Source organism: Adelges cooleyi, unplaced genomic scaffold (assembly GCF_023614345.1).
Source record: "Adelges cooleyi isolate 19-005CV unplaced genomic scaffold, UGA_ACOO_1.1 ACOO_flye_CR_arks_rails_tigmint_CR_PRNA_108, whole genome shotgun sequence".
NCBI lineage: Eukaryota > Metazoa > Arthropoda > Insecta > Hemiptera > Adelgidae > Adelges > Adelges cooleyi.
Window position 1 is genome coordinate 9,970,019 of NW_026095761.1, and position 19,733 is coordinate 9,989,751.

The 19,733-nt window shown below is 29.9% G+C and overlaps 2 protein-coding genes across 2 annotated transcripts; both read right to left on the bottom strand.

The window, feature by feature from the left end:
• Positions 1-238: 238 nt before the first annotated feature.
• LOC126841911 (CYFIP-related Rac1 interactor B) lies at positions 239-14,607 on the bottom strand. Its single transcript, XM_050578697.1, has 8 exons — positions 14,302-14,607; positions 3,967-4,099; positions 2,764-2,988; positions 2,040-2,176; positions 1,744-1,950; positions 1,587-1,663; positions 540-734; positions 239-449 (listed from the first exon to the last, which is right to left on the bottom strand). The coding sequence occupies exons 2-8, from the start codon at positions 4,052-4,054 to the stop codon at positions 380-382; spliced, it is 999 nt and encodes a 332-aa protein (XP_050434654.1). The 5' UTR covers positions 4,055-4,099; positions 14,302-14,607; the 3' UTR covers positions 239-379.
• A 2,373-nt stretch (positions 14,608-16,980) lies between these two features.
• Positions 16,981-19,126, bottom strand: LOC126841947 (uncharacterized). The gene is made up of 3 exons (XM_050578771.1): positions 18,931-19,126; positions 17,359-17,506; positions 16,981-17,219 (listed from the first exon to the last, which is right to left on the bottom strand). The coding sequence occupies exons 1-3, from the start codon at positions 19,063-19,065 to the stop codon at positions 17,116-17,118; spliced, it is 387 nt and encodes a 128-aa protein (XP_050434728.1). The 5' UTR covers positions 19,066-19,126; the 3' UTR covers positions 16,981-17,115.
• Positions 19,127-19,733: the final 607 nt, after the last annotated feature.

Sequence of the window (19,733 nt, forward strand, 5' to 3'; positions counted from 1 at the left end):
AAAATTCGCTTTTATAAGACTACACGTATTTCGGTGGCTGTTGCCATCTTCAGCGTTTACAGCAGTCTGTAAATATTAAAGTTAATACGCCTTCTCAGATTCACATCAGCGGTAAAATTAGATTTCTCGTGTAGCGTGTTTATCGTGTAAATTATAGCTATATTAGCTGAAGTTATATGATTTTTATTTGCCAACAAATATGTGACTAGGGGTAAAATCAGTACGAATAGAAACAAAACAATTAAAAAAAAAAAAAAAATATTGCTATTTATACAATTTTAATAAATTAACTTAATCTTATGCACTGCAACTTTACGTATTATAATTATATATAATATACAAAAACAATCCGATCTCGAAAATTTAAGAGTCCATTGTTTCAGGCTTCCATCAACAGAGCTTTCAGGGTTTTCGACGTAGACGGGTCGTTTAAGTGGACAGTGGTATATCTGTGCAAAAGAAAAATAATCGATAACATAGGTTTAAACGATTTAAGAAAAAAATGATAATATAGTCATGCATTCCGCGTAGGTACCGACCGTAGAGCGTTCAACAGGTTTTCCGTTTGGAACTCTTCCGGTTGGTCCTTCAACAGCCGGACGCATCCTTTTACGTCGATGTTGGAAGCCTTGACGAACGCTCCGTTTGGATGAACGTGATCGTACAAAATGATCAATCCGACCAGCACTCGCAACATAAACAAGTGCGTCTCCTGTTTTCGGAACTGCACGGTTCTGTGACGATTAAGTAAAAAGTAGGCGACATTAAAGACACGATATTGCTCACACATAATAAACAACTTTAATTCGACTCTTATAGAGCCAATCGTCGTATTTAAAAAAAAAACCTCTACGGTTATTATTAGAAAACTTATACTTATATTAGACTTTCTTTCCGTGTATTTTATTTTCTAAAGTTTACCCTTTCAATCAATAGTCGTCTATTCAAATAAAAGTTCCTCAACAGTTAATTTGATTAAAATGGGAAATTGAAATGTAATCAAAATTATTTTCAATTTTTAAAAAATTTATATAGTGCTAAAATATATCACTTCAAAATCCTGCTTTTGATAATTCGGGATAACATTTTTTTTTTGACAAGTCATCAGTTTTATTGGACTGTAACTTTATAAAAACAATTTTTATTGTACATTTTTATGACAGTGATTTCAAAGTGCCATATTTCAGCTTTAAGAATATTTTTTTAAATTGTAAAAATGTTGTTTAGTTTTCAAAATAGATTTTTTTTTTAATGAAAAATTTTAATTTCCTATGCTAATATCAAATACAAAAAAAAAGTACTCAAGTTTAAATAAGCATCTGAAATTTTAGGTATTTCTCTATTGAATAGCGATTATTACTGATTTAGAGGGTAAGTTAAAATAAATGTTTATTAAACAGTAAAAAAAGTAAAACGAAAAAATTGACCTTATGAGAAATGAAAACATGTATTAAACAGTAGTTTCTTAACGTTGGAATAGTTTTTTTGAACCCAAAATACAGACTGATATTGTTATAATATACATAAACTTTGACGTTTAATTTGCGTAAGCGCAGGAGGGCTTAAATTTCTCTAAACCAACTTACGGTGTCTCCAACATGCGAAAGCACACTTTCACCATAGTGTTCAGCATGTCAATGGCGTAGTCCACCAGCCGTTTGTCCTGTCAAAAAAGCACAAAATAGGTATTACCCGCCGTCATACTCAGAACGAGTACGGCTAGATCGTGTCGTGTGCGCTCACTTTATTCAAGAACTGTGAAGTAACATTGGAGAGGGTCCTAAGCATTGGTGTGGCTTCGGCGTAGAACAACGACACTTTGTTGGCTATGTTCAGATTACTGTTGGTGTCTTCGTCTTGGTCGGTAAACGAATGTAGAGCTTCGCCTCCCTCACGCATCAACACCCGTCGGTAGTAACTGAAATCATTTTGAATCGAAGGAGTTCTCATCTAAAAAAAAAAAAAAAACAAATAAAAGCCACAATTAATTTGACAATTAGTCAAAAAAAAAGTACGGAAACCAACAATATATCAAGTACCTTATATTCGTCGAACTTCAACACAAACTCAATGATCTCTGAGAATTGTTTGACTAGGGCTTGTTGGTTTTCTAAATGCAGCGTAGGAGTTATGTCATCCGAACATATTTCGGTTAATATTTGAGGAACAACAAAAGCTAAACAAAAAAAAAAACAGGAATTATAATCGATTTGGTTTTTTCATTCCAGGAAGTTAAACCTTATCATTGAGCTTGATACGATTGACGACACGACAGATGTTTTGAGTTTTCTTATTTTTAACAGTAAAAACCCGTTACTTAAATTTCAGACCGTAAATGCTCCGTTATACTACCGGGTTTTTCAGAATAATAATTTAATTTTTAGGTATCCTCCACTTAAAAATAATTTAATATTTTTAATAAATATCGTTTTGGATTCTACATAGAAGTAAGAAAAGCTTAGAATATAATACATTTTTGACACAATCGTGTTTATTAAAGTATTAACACTGTTATTTGCCTAATAAATGCCACAGAAACTATTAACCTAGTTGGTGAAATAATTTATTTTTTAACAAGAAAAAAATAAGCATTGAACGTTTAATTGGGTTAGGTCATTAAAAATCGGTTAAAAACAAATTTTAATTTATTTTTAAATAATAATTTACTAATAATCCATTGAATTTTGTAAAAATTAATATCTGACCATAATAGTTGAAATTTTCTTTAACTAAATGTAAAATTTTAAATAAGACTAAACTCACCGATTTTTTGGGAAAAGAAGTAAAACCTCCTCAAAGTTCTGATCCGAGGCATTAAAGCTTCCCATGTTACGGCGTTCTGTTCGGCGCTAGGATTGTTTATAGCGTCTCTGATTTGTTGTTCAGCGCCTGAATATTGTTTCAGCTCAGACAGTATGTCTGAAGCTTCAGTAAGCACGATTTGTACTTCGTCAAACAATTGCAATTCGCTTTCGGTGGGTTGAGCATCTGTAATAATTAAAAACAAAAACAGGATCGGTCAATTTTTAAATGTCATCGGTCAACGTTAAACGCATAATTGGTACAAAAATAAATTACTGCGGCCTGTTGTCATCAATCAAAAATGACGACACAAGGCGCCGACATTAATATATGAATTATTGCTAGGTGTGTGTTCAACTTATTAAAGGACACGGTCTTCTCAACTAGTGTCATCTCGTCAGTTCAATCTCATTAATAAAGTGTAACATGAAAATTCTCGAAAACATTTACTACCTCCTTTGGCTTAAACAATAATATTAAGTTAATAGTCTCCAAAAACACACAATGTGACCACTTTAAAAACATACATTTTCATAATAATACAAAAGGTGTAAAATAAAAATGTATTCTATTGTTTAAGATATAATTAGATATTATAAATAAAAATAGGTTTAATCCTTGTAGCACATTTTTTTAACACAAATCCATAGATTAAATTCTAAATAAAGTTTAAAACATTATAAATATTGAAATAAAATAGTATTTAAATGCATAATTGCGAAACTCAAATTATTTTGTTAAAGTTCAACTTTTTACATAAACAACACATTTTCTCTTAGTGTATAAATATTATTTGTCTACTGATATACTGATTAAGTATAAAATCTGGGCTTCTTTTGCATAATGTATTTTTACACGGCATATAATGAAACAATAAACACCTTTACTTTTTTTTAATACTATTTTCAACGTTAAAAGTAATTACTAACATAATGTAGTAGCTTTTACATTCCAATTACTAGGGATTGGTTATACTGTCTCAAATGCGCTTACATGGGTTACGTAAATCCAATTTTTTGCAAACAACTTAGTACAACAAATTCTAATACGAGGAGACTTGGTAAATTAAAAGAGATTATCGAAAGTCTGTAACAGTGTCACCGTCGACTAAAGAAAAACAAGTATTAAATAATGTAAAATACACATAAATAACGTTTTACTTACTTTCAAAGTCTAAAAAAATATCGTATTTTTGTTGTGCAGAACAGCAACTGTGCTCGTCTCGAGCTAATAAGCTTAGTAACTTTCCCATGACAGATCTGGTAGGCACAGTTCAAATTCTAAATACTCGGATGCTCTGAAAAAAATAACGTTTCATAAGTGCATAATACATAATACAATTGAGAAAACCCCTAAGTTTCCCACTATTAATTTACTAATATATTCAAACACATAATAGGTATAATATGTATAGCTATTTGGAAATAATAATAATGTAATACATATTAATAAATAAAAAATATATTTTGCATTTTATTATTCTTTTGCAATATGAAATATTTTTTTTAAACAATGATCTCAGCTAGCATGTTTTTTGTCTTTAAAAATTAAAAAATATTTAATTAATAAACCATATACATAATATAAAGAATTTCCGTCTTATGTATTACCTGTCAATATTCAAAAAAGTATTACAATTTTAACTTAATTCAATAATTAAAAACAAATAAAGGATCATCAAACTAAAAACTGATACACGTTAATCATTAGGAACAATAAATTCTAATTCGTAAGTAAAATTGCATAATATTATATTGCTGCTAACTTCAACAGTGAGAAACGTAAATAACAAATTTAACATTTACTCCAAAAAAAATAAATAAACCATGATATACTCAAAATGAGGTAAACATTGAATAGTCTTCTTATTAAATATAAAAAAAATAAGTACATCCTTAACTGTTTTTATGTTTTATAATATGCTTTGGTTTAAAATGTTTTAATAAAAAAACGTTCACAAATATTTATATTCTTTTGTCAATAGGTACACAAAGGACCCTTCCATTCTATACCTTGACATGACTCTTGTTATACTTATACAACGTCGGTTATCGGTCAAAACCCCTTAGCTTATAAACAAAAAAAAATACATCATACAATTTATATTTAATGTATTGACTCAAAATCAAAAATTTGTAGTTGTTTTAATTTTTAAAAAATTATGAATTTAAAATAGTACTGTAAAAGGTGGGGGGGCTTAATAAAAGTGATAATTTTACTGTGGGATATTGGTAGCATAGAGTAATAATATAAAGAGATGAACTAACATGTACTAGCTTGTATGCAAGAGCGAAGTAAAAAGTAGGACTAAAACCAGTATAATCACATAAAGGAAAAAAAAAGTTTTTATTGTTTAACAAATAAAACAACTAGGCATTTTTGTTAATTAATACAAATAAATAGCTAAAACTTATAAAATGTATATACAAATTAAATAATAAATGTAATATATTTTATAGAATTTAAAAACAATATTTTTCAAAATACTGTTATTATTAATATTTTATCACCACGATATATTGAACGATAATTATTTTCAGACTGACTTTAGTCCTACATTTTGCAACACACTAAAACTGCTATAGCCACCCCCTAATTGGTAGTGACAGCGCAATGATGATATAGAAAAATATAATTACAAGATATATAATCTTAATAGGTAATATTAGCTGGAATTTGCCTTATATACCATACAGTTACATGCGTATTACTTTAAAAACTGGGGTATTTATTAAACACCCATATTTTCAATTTTCTAATACTCTGGTAACAAACACGGGTACTTGCCTATTTGTATTAAAGCCCATTTGTTTTTACCGTGTTTTTGTCTAAAAATTATTTTTCACGATCATATTTTTTTAAATTTCATTACTCAAATAAAGCCGGCAGAGTATTTCAAACGCGCATTTGCGTCAGTGTACACATAATAATATTATATTCATTTTATATAACATTCAGTTACAACCACCTTCCAATAATTAACACCGGCTGCAACGAATGTGCAATGTACACTACAAAAAACGTGACGCCATCAACTACCCGTTATAGAGGGAGGGTGTCATTCTGTTGTACGTATAATTTTTGAACTTGTTCAAAAGTACACCATGGTTATTCTGGATGCATTTTCCCTCCGAATTGTCACTTTTATGATAGTATTTTGTAGGGCCTGGTATTTTACGTGTCAATTAAAACGCTGTTTTTTAATCTTTGCCATACGGTTTAAACGTTTCCTCCGCCCACTACAAGTCACGTCCAAAACTGATTGAAAACAATTTCCTGTTTTTTTTTATGTGTTTATAGCAACACCAATATTTAACATAATAATATGTTAATCAAAATTGTTAGGGATTACGCGCGGTATTAATAAATAGGACGTACGCGGTACTATTGTTCACATATTCATTTATATTTTTTTTCACACGCGCATAATAATAAATAATAAATAATATAATCTAAAACGTTTACGAATAACACACGCAATGAAGAGGGGAACCGCGTTAACGGCATATTGTAGAGACTCGGTGATTTGTCACTTTGAATCTCTAATGATATCATCATAACAAAAAAATAAGCTTATCTGACACAATTTTTGAAATTAAACAGCAAATATCAAATAAATAATAATGTGTGTGTGTGTATTCAGTTTATAGTTTCTCAATAATTATTGATATCTTTTTGATAATTAATTTACTCATACATAAAAAAAATACTACACATAAACTTGCAATGCTCTTACATTCAGTAACACAAAAACAAAAGCGCCGTATGATAATAAGCGTTCAATACAAATTACAATACAACGTAAATGTCTTTGTTGTGGTTATATATTTAGTTTAAACTTAACGCAGTTATTATTATTTTTTTTTTTAAAGCTAAATCCGTCAACAAATATGTTAATAACAAATTATAACAAACTTAAATGTTTAATGGCGGAGAGCAAATATTTTAATAAACAACAGTTGTCTACAACATATTATCGATAATAACACATTAGTTCACGCTAATGTGGAAATTATATAAACAAAACTAAAAAAAAAAATGGTTTTAATAAATAATAATACCAAAGATGCGTCATATCACAAAAAACAAGTCTGGCAATGACTTCAACTGTGGAACAATGTTTAATCAAGTCTATAAATAATTTTAGGCTTAATACAAATAACTGTTATAATACACAAATTCTCAAATAAAAAAAATAACCACTAATAATAGCGCATACCATGAACACATTAATTTATTTAAAAATATTTGTATAATGTCTAAAGGATCTTTTACAAAACACATATTTAACTAAAAAAAAAGGCCTAAAAATAATATGCACGCTGATTCATAATTTACACGTCACAGTATATATATAAACTTCAACTAAAAAGTAATTAGGTGAGTTTTTCACAAATTTGAAATGAGTGTTATTTTTCTTAATAAATTTATGAATATTATTTTAGATTTATCTCTGTTTCACAAATATTGGTGACACTTATTGCCCTGGAATGTTTACTAGATAACATTATTTTTAAACGACAGCCGCTTAATGCAACAATCGGTCTTTAAAGAGCATCGCATCTACGCTTTTACAAAATATATTATAATTTTCTACTTGGACTTTGACAGCGCAATGTTGTTGGCTTGAAATTAATTTTGCTAGGTAAACGATGGAAAATAAATAACCACACCGAGCAGAAATTCAATTAAACTTAGTTTGCTTTCAGTTTGTATGAAAAAGTTATGATAGAACCGACAACCGCGTGTACCCGTATTACTTTACGGATTTAGATTCATAACTGCACTGAACTGACAGCTGTCGTAAAATTCACCAATGGGGTAATCGATGACTTTTTACAATCCAGACTAAGAATATGGTTATCAACAAAAGATTGACCATTCGAAAGAAAATATAAACTTTAAAATTTCCTACTAGAAAACTACACATAAGTGACATAACCCACAAAACAAAGACAAAATTCATATTATATCAACAAATATTATTCCGCAATATTAATTAAAATACATTTAACATTATACACACACACTTATTTTTGTTGTTATTAGTAATTTCGTTTAAATAAAGACAATTTAACAAAAAAAAATTTATATATATATATACTAAATAATAAATAATTAAAAATGTATACAGATGTAGTAATAGTACAGTTTTTCAGATTCTCAGTAGTGTACAAAGGAAATGTTCGGGTACTATAGTATATTAACTCTTCAAGTTGGCCGAGAATTACTTCGGAGATTCAAGCTCTAGTTTCGAGTAAACATACAGCCAAATATATTAGATTAGTTTTAAGAATCCTATAAACTATGACGTAACAACCAAATCCCAAACAATACGATGCGCAATCGGGATGCAATACGCAAGGATGACCGACAATAAACAGTTACGAGCTTGAAATAATTCTCTTGTGGAAACTTTTTTGCCTTTACTTACTCACTCTGACAAAGAAAATCTTATCTTATTGACGTTACGCACGACATGCAGTAAACAAACCCCGCGGTAGTAATCACCCGGCCGAGCACTGGTAGCAACATATGCCACTGCGCTGCACACAACATATTGGGCAGAATTAAATTCGCACAAGTCGACCGTTTCGCCACAGCATATAAAAATAATTCCTTTGGGGTAAAAACTGTAAATTATTTTATTTAGTTTGAAAATTAAAGGAATAATAGCACATAATGAATACAACAAAACAAAATTACATTATATTTTTATAGAATAAATTGAGCAAAGTAAATGCGAATTATATTTATTTATATTAAAAAAAAAAACAGCATAATGGGGTCGAGACGATTAGAGATTTTAAGAAGAATATTTATGACTATAGAAAATATAACCTATAATTAATATTTATTATTTATCGGTATCCTATACGCACGACCTTCTTAAGAGTCTCTCTCTCTTTGGGTTTTATGTTAAAAACTATGATATTCGAGTACCGGTAAAAAATAATATAATTTCTCTTTAATTTATTAAAAGGCGTAGTTTATTTTTGCTATTTAGTATATGAATGACATTTTAAGTCTAAAAGATTTAAAACTGTTGCAGAGCCGAGATGTGGTGTACAAGTCTTTGACAAAAAAAAAATTAGGCCGATGCTTAAACCATTTACGACAAGATAAATATAATGAACAATATACATATTATGTATGATAAAATAATATGTAAAAAAAACAGCTAGCCGTTTGCCGGACACGGATGGTCAATAAACTCTTGACTGTACAAAAATAAGACGTGCCGAATCATTCGTTGGCGCAAACATTAGGCAGATGGATCTAGCATAAAACACAATATCATAATATGGTGGTTACTTCCCGTTATTATTATAAAACATAATATTATATACATGACGTTCTCCCCACATATGGTATACGGCACTACATTATTTTGACGGATATTTCATCGCTAAGCGTTAACGGAAATCCGGTATAAAAGTAAAACCGTATAATCGTTTACAGTCGAGCTCGCGAGAATACCATTGAGTATTTATACTCAATGGTATTACCATCATTACCTAGTGACCTATTCCTATAGCAGCCATCTACAGCAGGTTATGAGCCATCCATATTATAACAACTTCACTTTTCTTGCCAACGAGTCTAACACAATTAAGAGCATCGGCCAGGATGACTACTTTGTCGATGACGCAATATTATACATGACTCAATAAAATACATTCAACCATTACCATATCTTATATATTATACGAGCAGGTTATAGGAACGCCTCCGTAATACGTGTCGAACGCTTGTGTATTGTCATTCAATACATAACATCACCTATGCACAAGAATATTGACGCAACTCAAAAAACATAATTTAGTTAACACCAAAAATTCATTATATTTTTTTTTTTTTTTTTGAGTTGTGTCACTATTCTTGTGCATGACCGTTTTATTATACTCAATGAAAATACTTTTTACTCAACGGTATTTATAAATTATAGTTATGCTACCTACAAGTATACAGTTGGCCGTCTAGCGCGAAGAACATAAGTCAGGCATTCTCATGTGTAATCTTAGGGACCAAATTATGGACGTCAAGTCTTCGTGGGAGCAATTTGGAGAAGCAGCTGAACAGCTGTGTCTTGACGTAAGATTATAGATACAGTAAGTAATATTTGACAACGGCAAGCCCACACCTGTTATATTGTGTTCGTTTTCAATATTTATAATTAAACCCGACCAGGCCGAGAATAATATAAAAGTGATTTGTTCAGGAAGACGTGCCAAAACGAATAGCGGCGCATCAGGCAGATATAATTTTGCACTTATTAATAATAACGGTAAAATGATAACGGAGAAAACGCGAAAACGAGAGGGAAGCTCAAATAATAACAAATTTTGAAGGGATGAATAATTAAACGAAAATACGTCTTGGTACATTTCGATGTTTCCAGTTTAGAAACTCACGTTTAAAAACCCACGAAACAATGCTAATTTGAGGGCGTACAGCTAAAACGCGATTTTAAATTGTTCAACGCAGTATGATAGCTTCATTAGTCTCGACTAACTCAGAAAATCTGAACTAGCTCTTTAATAAATGCATGCTATCAAAGAGCAAGGCGAATAATAATAATATAAAATATTTAAATAAACCCTTAACCACATAACAATACTCTAAAGTGTACATACGTATTTTGGCAGCAATATTACCATCTTCAAAAATACGTATAGGAACGCTTTAGAGTATTATTTTTGTGGTTAAGGGTTTATTAAGTATTTTGTAATATATTATCACAAGTGTTGTGTAATTTTTTTCTAGCGAATAATAATGTGCAAATGTTTATGGTTTATACCAAGCATTTCAAACCGATAATGGAATACAATGATAAAATGTGAGCCTTTTCGTATAAAATAACAATGTTGTGGCATTTAATTCTTTGAACTCGTGGAAGGCATTGTATGAGTAAAATAGAAATCAATAGCTTTTGCGGTTTACCTCTGAAGACAAATCGATTGTCTAATTATGCACTAAAACATATTTATATAATATAATATACGTGTGGTAGTGTTATAGTTTTAAAATATCGATAGAAATGTGAATGTTTTGCGTATAACAATACACAGGTATTATACAACCGCATAAATAATAGTGATTGCCATATTTCACCAACTAGATTGAAAAAACTCCACCTAAATTTTAATCAAATGTGTGCATTTGATGACCACAAAAAAAACTACGCCATTATAATATAACGAACATAGTTTGTTTTAAATTTCCATAGTACAAATAATATTGCAGTATAGATATTTATTTCATTCTGTGCTCGCGTTACCACATGGTTATGAGATATGTGACGTTAACATGTGGTAACGTAAGGATCGATAGAAGTCAACATTTGAACAAAATAAACCTTCGGACATAAAGGTTTATTCGTGATAGCATGTGTGATGTGACTAACCCAGCAAAGTAGAATAATTACAATAATTATGTAACAATAAGGAAAAGGCGTTGTAAGAATTATTTTTACCATGGTGCTCGTGTTAAAATAGTAATAAATAGATATAAAATCATAAAATACTTACAAGCATTCCAGAATCGAATGCAATACATTTAATTTAAACCTATTATAATAAAATTGTATAGTTATAACAGATACTATAATATATTATTTTTACTAATTTATAATAATAATATTTTTCAAGAATAATTATTATTCGTAAAATATATAATATATTATAATATAATATATATGTATATACAATATATTATAATATTTTTTTGTACCTACATTTTGTATAAAATATCCCTTGATTACCTCCAAATTTTGTTACCTATTGATCTAAGTTTTAGGGCAACGGGTGTCATCAGATGCAGATGAAGTCTAAAGGTTTAAAATCGCTTTTCTTAAAAGCGCATTTTAAAATGTGGCAAGTGGTGCTTTCGGTTTTTTAAAAACGAATCCACTGAATCAATTCAAACTTTTGCCATTTAGCTTGTAACTCATATATTTTTAAATCCTTCGTCCTATCCTTGCTTTTATGTGTCTTAATATTATATACTTTTTTAAAACAAGATTTACATAGTATGAATTGAATTGGTCGATTTGTATTTGAAATATTGTGGTCAGCACAAAACAAATCAATTTGAAAAAACTCCGGGAAAATGACTAATGCCAATAATTCTACGTCATTAAATCAAATATTTAGTATACAAATTTACATAATACTCAATGAAATAACATACACTACAGTATTGAATGACATGAATTAAAAAAACAAAATCTGAAACTACTTGATTTTGCTTATTTTAACTAAGGCTCTTTAGTACAAGAACCAAAAAGTAAACATTTTATTATATTTTAAAACGGGTAAACTTTTCAAAACGATACACCAGTGTGTTTTAATTCTTGTAAAATTAAAATTTTAATGGATAGAAATAGAAGGTTGATAACATTTATTTAAACCTACAAAAACGCCATCTAAAATAGTATAATAAGTCCAGAGACTTGAGCTAGCATAAAAAAAAATATTGTTGCAATGGTTATCTGTTGGCTATTGTAATCGGTTAGATTCGTTAAATAGAGAAAGCGGAACTATTGATAATTTTTATACGGTATTTCAAACAGTGTATATCATAATATATATAAATTATTTTCTAATATTTCTACGTTATTCGTTATACGAGTATATTACACGGACTCCGAAATATTTACCTACTCCATTTTTCTAGTTTATAAATAATATTAATGTTAACGACACGCAATTGTTTGAGTAGTATAAAAGTAGTAATATACTCGAAGGTAAAATAATAGCCAACAATTTCAGATTTGTAACAAAACGTGTACGAGAATATCGAGGGGAGTTGAACAATAATCGTGTGATGATTTCAATAGACATGCCTCAAAGACCTATTGTTATTTGTTAGTTTCAATCTGTCTTGCTTCTGCACGACACGGTCACATATTACCGATTTTCTAAAACTACGTATAATCACCATTATAGTAAAAATATAAATTTCAGAAAAATGACTGCTATTACACAAGTCGGATATTTTACTATAAACATAGATAATATTTTGATCGTTAAAATCACGGAAACGGATAGTTCGTAATAAAGAAATAGGGAGCCTGACATGTAATAAATAATTGATTAAATACCGATAATCGGTTGAAAATTCAAGATTATAGGCTTCAATGGACCGTAATTAATAGTTTTTTATGCAAGCAGTAAACAATGACTCACTCTATTTAGAATAGACAAATCTTGCGGAACAATGGAATAGACTATTGTGCGATTTAAAATAACCACAATACTATCGGATAAAGATAACACTACAGACGGCTAATTTTATAATTGTTAATCCAATAAATACAATTTATCTGTTCGCCGAAACTTATTCGCCATATATTGCGACACCGCGGTCCACAACAAGATTACTGAGATTAGTCGGTGTATTGGGTTAAGTCCAAAATGCAGACGTTGTCTAAAAGTTTGTGTTAGTTTTGTGTGTGTTGGCATTTTGATGGGGTTGTTTGGCTGCTGCGCAACGGCTTTTGTCTCCAGCTGGCCAAAACAGCTCAGTAGCAAGTCTCTACACCACAGGAAGGACACCTGCAGGAAACACAAGTCACGCTTGGTTTATTTGCACGAGTTTCCATCTCACATCAGTATAATTAATATCATCATATAGTTGTACTCGATATCAGCCATAGCGAAAACACATTTTATAAAACTCTCTACGTTCAGCTAAAAACGATTTACCATTTGTTTATTAGTAATACGTTGTGTATTTTTAAGTTTGTAGGCGTGTAAAAGCGAATAGAATACGACCACGAATCAGCTTTAAACAATAACAAACCAAGCACATAGACGTCGTTATAGACTGTCAAATTCCAAATCAAATATCAATATTGTCGACAAAAATGTTTTACCAATCACTTATTTCGAAACTAATGTTAAACTTTGTAAATACCAAACGTTTGGCGACATTACAATAGACTAGTCTCACTGCCCATTAAGACAAATGCGTTATAACTTTCCCATTGTGTTTTTAACATTGCTATTCGAGTACGACCTATGCTCAGAAACTTGTCATCCTAGACATCTAAATATACACGAACAAGAGCTTATCGCAAGCACTAGCTTAAACCGTATGGCCCCTAGTTTTTAAAATCATGGTCATCAATTAATATAAAGTGTTACATTAGTGTTATACTCGGGGAATACTATTAACCACTACGACTACGCGTAAATTCGAAGGGAAAATAGTTGACAATTATTATTATTTATTTATCTAATATCGGTATTTTTTATAATCGAATCCTACCGGAGCGGTATTACAACGATAACAGCCGCTGATAAGGTTCCTAGGGAACGAAAACGGATTCGTAACTGGCCTCGCGACACTAATTATTACCGTTTACACGTTGAAACCACCTACACGTGCGTAGATGATAACATAACATAGGCTATCATATTATTATTATTATTATCATACGATAACATAACGTCATACTTTGTTTCGACATGATAATATTATTATTGCACTTACCTAATGAATTCCGTCGACGAGGAGCAACGACGCATCAACGGCGGATTCCAAACGATAATATCTTATTGGGGGTTTCTTCTATCATCGAAGCGCCGAATACGGTGATTTTTTTTTATGTTGTTTTTTTTCTGACGGAATTCGTCACTCGAAAACACACGGTATTGCTCACGATAATAGTAATAATTATTAAGCCACAGGACACGCGATAAAGAGCTACTACGGCTGCTGTACAAACACGGTAACAACGCTGCGAACACGGTGCAACGCACAACACAACAACAAACCGATCATCTGCTCTCCGTCGGTACCGGTTTGTCCGTCACCGATGCATGCTGAGGAGGCGGTGGCGGCGGAAGGGGATCAAATATCGGTTTGTCCCCCCACCGGGAGAACGCGTGGTCGTAGCGACGGCAGTGGACAACGCAGATACTACTCCACGAGGATAACAGCTACGAGTACTGGAGCTGGTTTATTAAAATAATAAATAATACAATAATTGTTTACGAACGGTAGTAATAGGCTTTTGTTTTTTATTTGTTGTGTATCGTTATCGATTGTGACGAAAACTATTCACGTTCGCTCATATATAATATGTAGTTCAGGAAACAGACAACGCCTATTGGTAATGACAACATTAACGCTCGGCTATGGTTTTTTATTTCCATCTCAAACGCACCGCCGCCGCCGCCTCCGACAGTCGCCGGTATTTGTAAAATATAATCCGAGCTTTTACGGTAGTCTTTATTTTAACTTAAGTCGATTATAAAATTGGAACTCCAGTGGTGAAAAGCCTACGAAATTTGAATTCGGTTGGTTGACCCGCGCCGCTCAGCTGTTAAATTTTTATCTTTGATCTAATAACATAAATTCTGCATATTTACCTGGGCCGAGGCGTAACATTTTAGCATTAGGTAAACTACTTTTATAAAAACACTTTTAGCGGGCATATTCCCAAGGGTTTCATTGGATTCGGATGAATGATGTGATATTCGTAGTTTATAGTCAAACAACTTATTTGGGAAAAATAGAATTTCAAAATATTCATTTTACTATGCAACATGGAATTAAGAAATCCTCATTAATCATATAATGTTTACAACTCGGTGATTAATAATTAGTTATTATGTCAAAATGTAATGATTATTACTGATTATTAATTTTTTTTAAGTGATTAGTTTAACCATGATTATTCTGTTTTAATCGATTATGTACTAGAATCATAAAGTAATCAATTACGCTATACACTGATAAAAGTATTAGTATTATGTATTACTTTCAATTTTACTTTAATAATACAGTTTTTTTTTATTACAAATTAACAAAAGTTCAAAATTTCATTTCTGCAAGTTCAGGAAGGAAGGGAATGACTTGAGTGTCACAAGTGATGAGTGAATTAGAACATTTTCGACTAGGAAAAATGAATATTCACAGGTTGTACCGGGTATCTAGGTTAAGTTATTAGAATAAAAAATTATTCTTTATTCAGTGATAGGCGGGGTTATTCTTAACTTATATTTTGTATTCATTGGACATCTGATTTAACAATTTTGCACAACTCTGACGAGACGTATAAAACACATAGCAATTGTAATCATAATCGTTTATTCCGTTTTTGTTGGGAACATGTTTACATTTATCCATTTCAGCTAGCTCAGATTATTGTTGTGATTTGGTGGAACAATATTACCGCTACAGCTTGTTGCAAACCTAAAGCTAACTAAACTTTTCCTAATTTAAAGTTATGTAGAGAAATCAAATGACAACAATTCTAACCAGCAGTGGCTGAAAAATAGTTTTTAATAATAATACTACAAGTGTAAGGAAAAAGAGGTAGTTTTAAACAATTATATAATGAGAGACAAAATAAAACATATTAATAAACAAAAGTAAATAAGTTTTTTTTTATGTTCGGTTATTGGGTAATCGGCCTTCTTGTCGTTTCTAGTACCCTGTTGTCCCGGATACCCGGTATCCGGTTATGTACATACTTTTATAAATAATATATTTCCCGCCTGACAATCAAGAAGTCTATTCATTGGTACGTTCCCGGGAAAAGAATAAAACTTTAATTTATATATAGTATTTATAATGTATAAATTATGTTATTAGAATATGCATAATCAAAGATAAAACTTTAACCGCTGAGGGGCAAGAGTGATCCATTTCAAATTTTAAAAGATTATTTCACCACCGTTGGCAATTTTAGTTTTTTAATTTATTTATTTTATCTATGTATTATTCTTTGTTGAAAAACTGGTTTTTCAACGATATCAATAAAACTATATAGACTAGCTCAGTGCTAACGTTGCAAATTGCGGGACTCACAAACATTACTTGACATTAGTGTCCTTTTATAAACGGATTCTAATCTTTAAACTGAATAAAAGTATGAAGAACATTTTTTTCCATAGAAAAATTAGTTAAAACGTTATTATGAAGACCAAAATATTTGTTTATTTCCTGCGAGTTTTAAGCCCTAAATTGATCTTGGAATTACTTTTTATTATTGTTTTCCGAAATTATATTTAATATCATAACGCAAACATTATAAACTTTAACACCTTGTACAGTTATCCCCATAAAATGACTTTCTTTGAAGGATTTCTGATGTATTAATTAATTAGCTTTTTTTGTATTTATTAAATGTAATATTTATATTATTATGTATAAATAATAAAATTATGTTCTAAAAACAATACTTTGTGATTATGTGTTTATTAGCTTTAATTTTGTAATGCAATATTATTAAATCAAAAACATATTCTTCTGGTAAACTAGTTACTAGATAATTGAATCATCACACTTCGTGATACATCAAAATAATTCACCTTTTATAAATTTAAGAAGTTCAATTCCTTCTTGCTTTACAAAGTTGTCTTTCATCATTTGTTTAAATGTTGAATAATCCAGTTTGTCTCCTAAAATAAAAATACAATTTTATGGGTAATTTATTAACCGATCTAAATTAACATATTCCATTTAGTTATTGAGAATTTATTAACCATTTTATTGTTTAGTTTCCCGTTATCAGGTAATTACAATGTAAATAATATTCACCTATTGAAGAATGTGTTGGGAGATTATGCCACATGGTAGTTTTAACATGGAAAGATATAGGAAGTCGGTCACTCAATGTATCGAACGTAACGTAACCACTTTGTATTGAACCTTGTTCCTGCAAATTATTCCACAAACTCAGTATCACCTAAAAAATGTATCATATTATACTTTTATACTACTTTAATATTATATTTTTGATCGTTTAGTATAGATCATAATAAATAAAACTCAAACAATGCTGCATTGCAATTATATTAGGTAATTCTATTATCATTATTATTATTTAGGTTTCTAGACCAGCAGGCGCCTAGTTTCGAATGCCGTAAGACACAGCACGTACAATACAAATTAAAAATGTGCAGTACAAAGACAAATCAATGCTTAGCAATATTTATTAGGTATAGACAACATTTCTCCAGTTATATTCCCACTCGATGTGTAATTTGTATAAATCAAAACGCTATTAATAAATAATATGGAAGCTCCAAATTCCCAAACAGTTGACAAAAAAAAAAATTTAATATTCTAACTTGCTGTATAAAAAACTGAAAAAGAAAAATTCATTGTTCTGAGACCAGTTTCGAATTAAAAAAAAATGGAATGATAAACTCTCTTTGAAATTAATTAAAAAAAATGTTTTAAATAATTATTTCATTACAAACGGGGTTTTATTAACTTTCGAAGCTATTAAAAAACAACTAGACATGGTAGAGATGCGTTAAAATTCGGATTCACCAGAAAAATAAAATGGCATAAAGTATATGTTTTTTAGTTTTGACTACAAAAAAAAAAACATTTATTTTACTGTTTAATTGATAGTAATACAATATAAAAATGTTTTTTTTAAAACAAATATATCTTGTTCTTTGTACTTAAATACTTATAATTAATTTTCTAAAAAGTAAACAAGGTACTATTAAATATAAGTACAACAAAACGCTTTTTTACTGTAAACACAGACATGAAACCGCTTCATAGCGCTTTTAAAATTATAAATGTGTATTGTTTTAATTGCTAGTTACCGATGTATGTGTACAACTATAACGTCTTAAATTTCACAAAGTTAATATTTTTTAATACACATACAATCATGCAACCAAACATGCAAACATAGCACGAAGTATTTATAGCTTTAATATTCAGTTTTAATTCATCTTACAAAAACTTGTCATTTGGCTTATCATTAATTTTGCTTAATACTTAAATTGACATATTTTTAAAGCTTTATTCCATTTACTATATTCTTAAACCGTAAACTAACCGTTAACTTTTAAGGGAAAATACGACTAGTCTATAACGTCTTTTGAATAATTATTATTCTCGGAGTTTCCAGTATGGACGAGACTGTGCTTTTTCTTCACTCCGTAAAGTCCAACAGAGGTGGATAGGGTCCGTAGTTTGAAACTAAATTCTAGCTAGGGTGTTAGAACCAAGTGCCAAACTACTTCAGCTAAAAATACCCAGCGCAGTATGGACAAAGTGCATAAAAAATGTAGTTAATTTTATAGAGAAATTCCGATTGTAATCCTAACAGTTTCCGTATTAGATAATTGATAAAATAATAATTACGTTATCGTCAATCATCATTTCTTCTAAAATATCTAAGTATGTGCCGTCCGCCATTTCTGTTTCTTCTAAGCCTTTAGATTTGGCTAAAAAAAAAGAGTACGATAAACAAAACAAAATAATACAATTTAAAGACATTTTAGAATTCGTCAAGCGTTTTAACTACGATATATTTTTAAGATAATAGTTACTCTTATGTTATAATACAATAACTAAATTTAGTAGTGTACTAATAAAGCTGGTTTTATAGATAAATAAACACTAAAAAAGATATTTTATTATTTGTTTTTAAATGGAATCAGTCAGTTGTATATGATAAAAACATATCAAGGTTATTTTATTTTTACATGAAAAAAATCGTCTTCAAACCGTTTAAAAATATTTAGTGTGTTCAATAACACATTTTAAGTAAATTGTTAAGTATACTACTTACACTTCATCCAAATATGATTTATTGCCATTTTTCAGTATGTTGAATAATGTTAATATTGTTGTGTATCTTGAGGGGTTTGAAAGCGGACGAGTTTTAAGGAGTTTTATTATTAAGTCAATATTTAAGAAAAATATGCGGTTTTTTATGAATTTCAACCATGTAAATTTATTTACAGATTAATTTGTATAAGTCACAACTTGCAAAGTGTTATTTTTATCTTATACAATTTTTTCAGTGAGTAAACGCCATTTTGGTAGTATTTTAGACCAAAAAGCTAGACAAAATTTTGACTACTCATGGTGGTCCGATTTCAATTTTGTAAAGAGATTCGTGTTCTTTGACTAAACAATAAATAATAAACAATTCTGTTAAT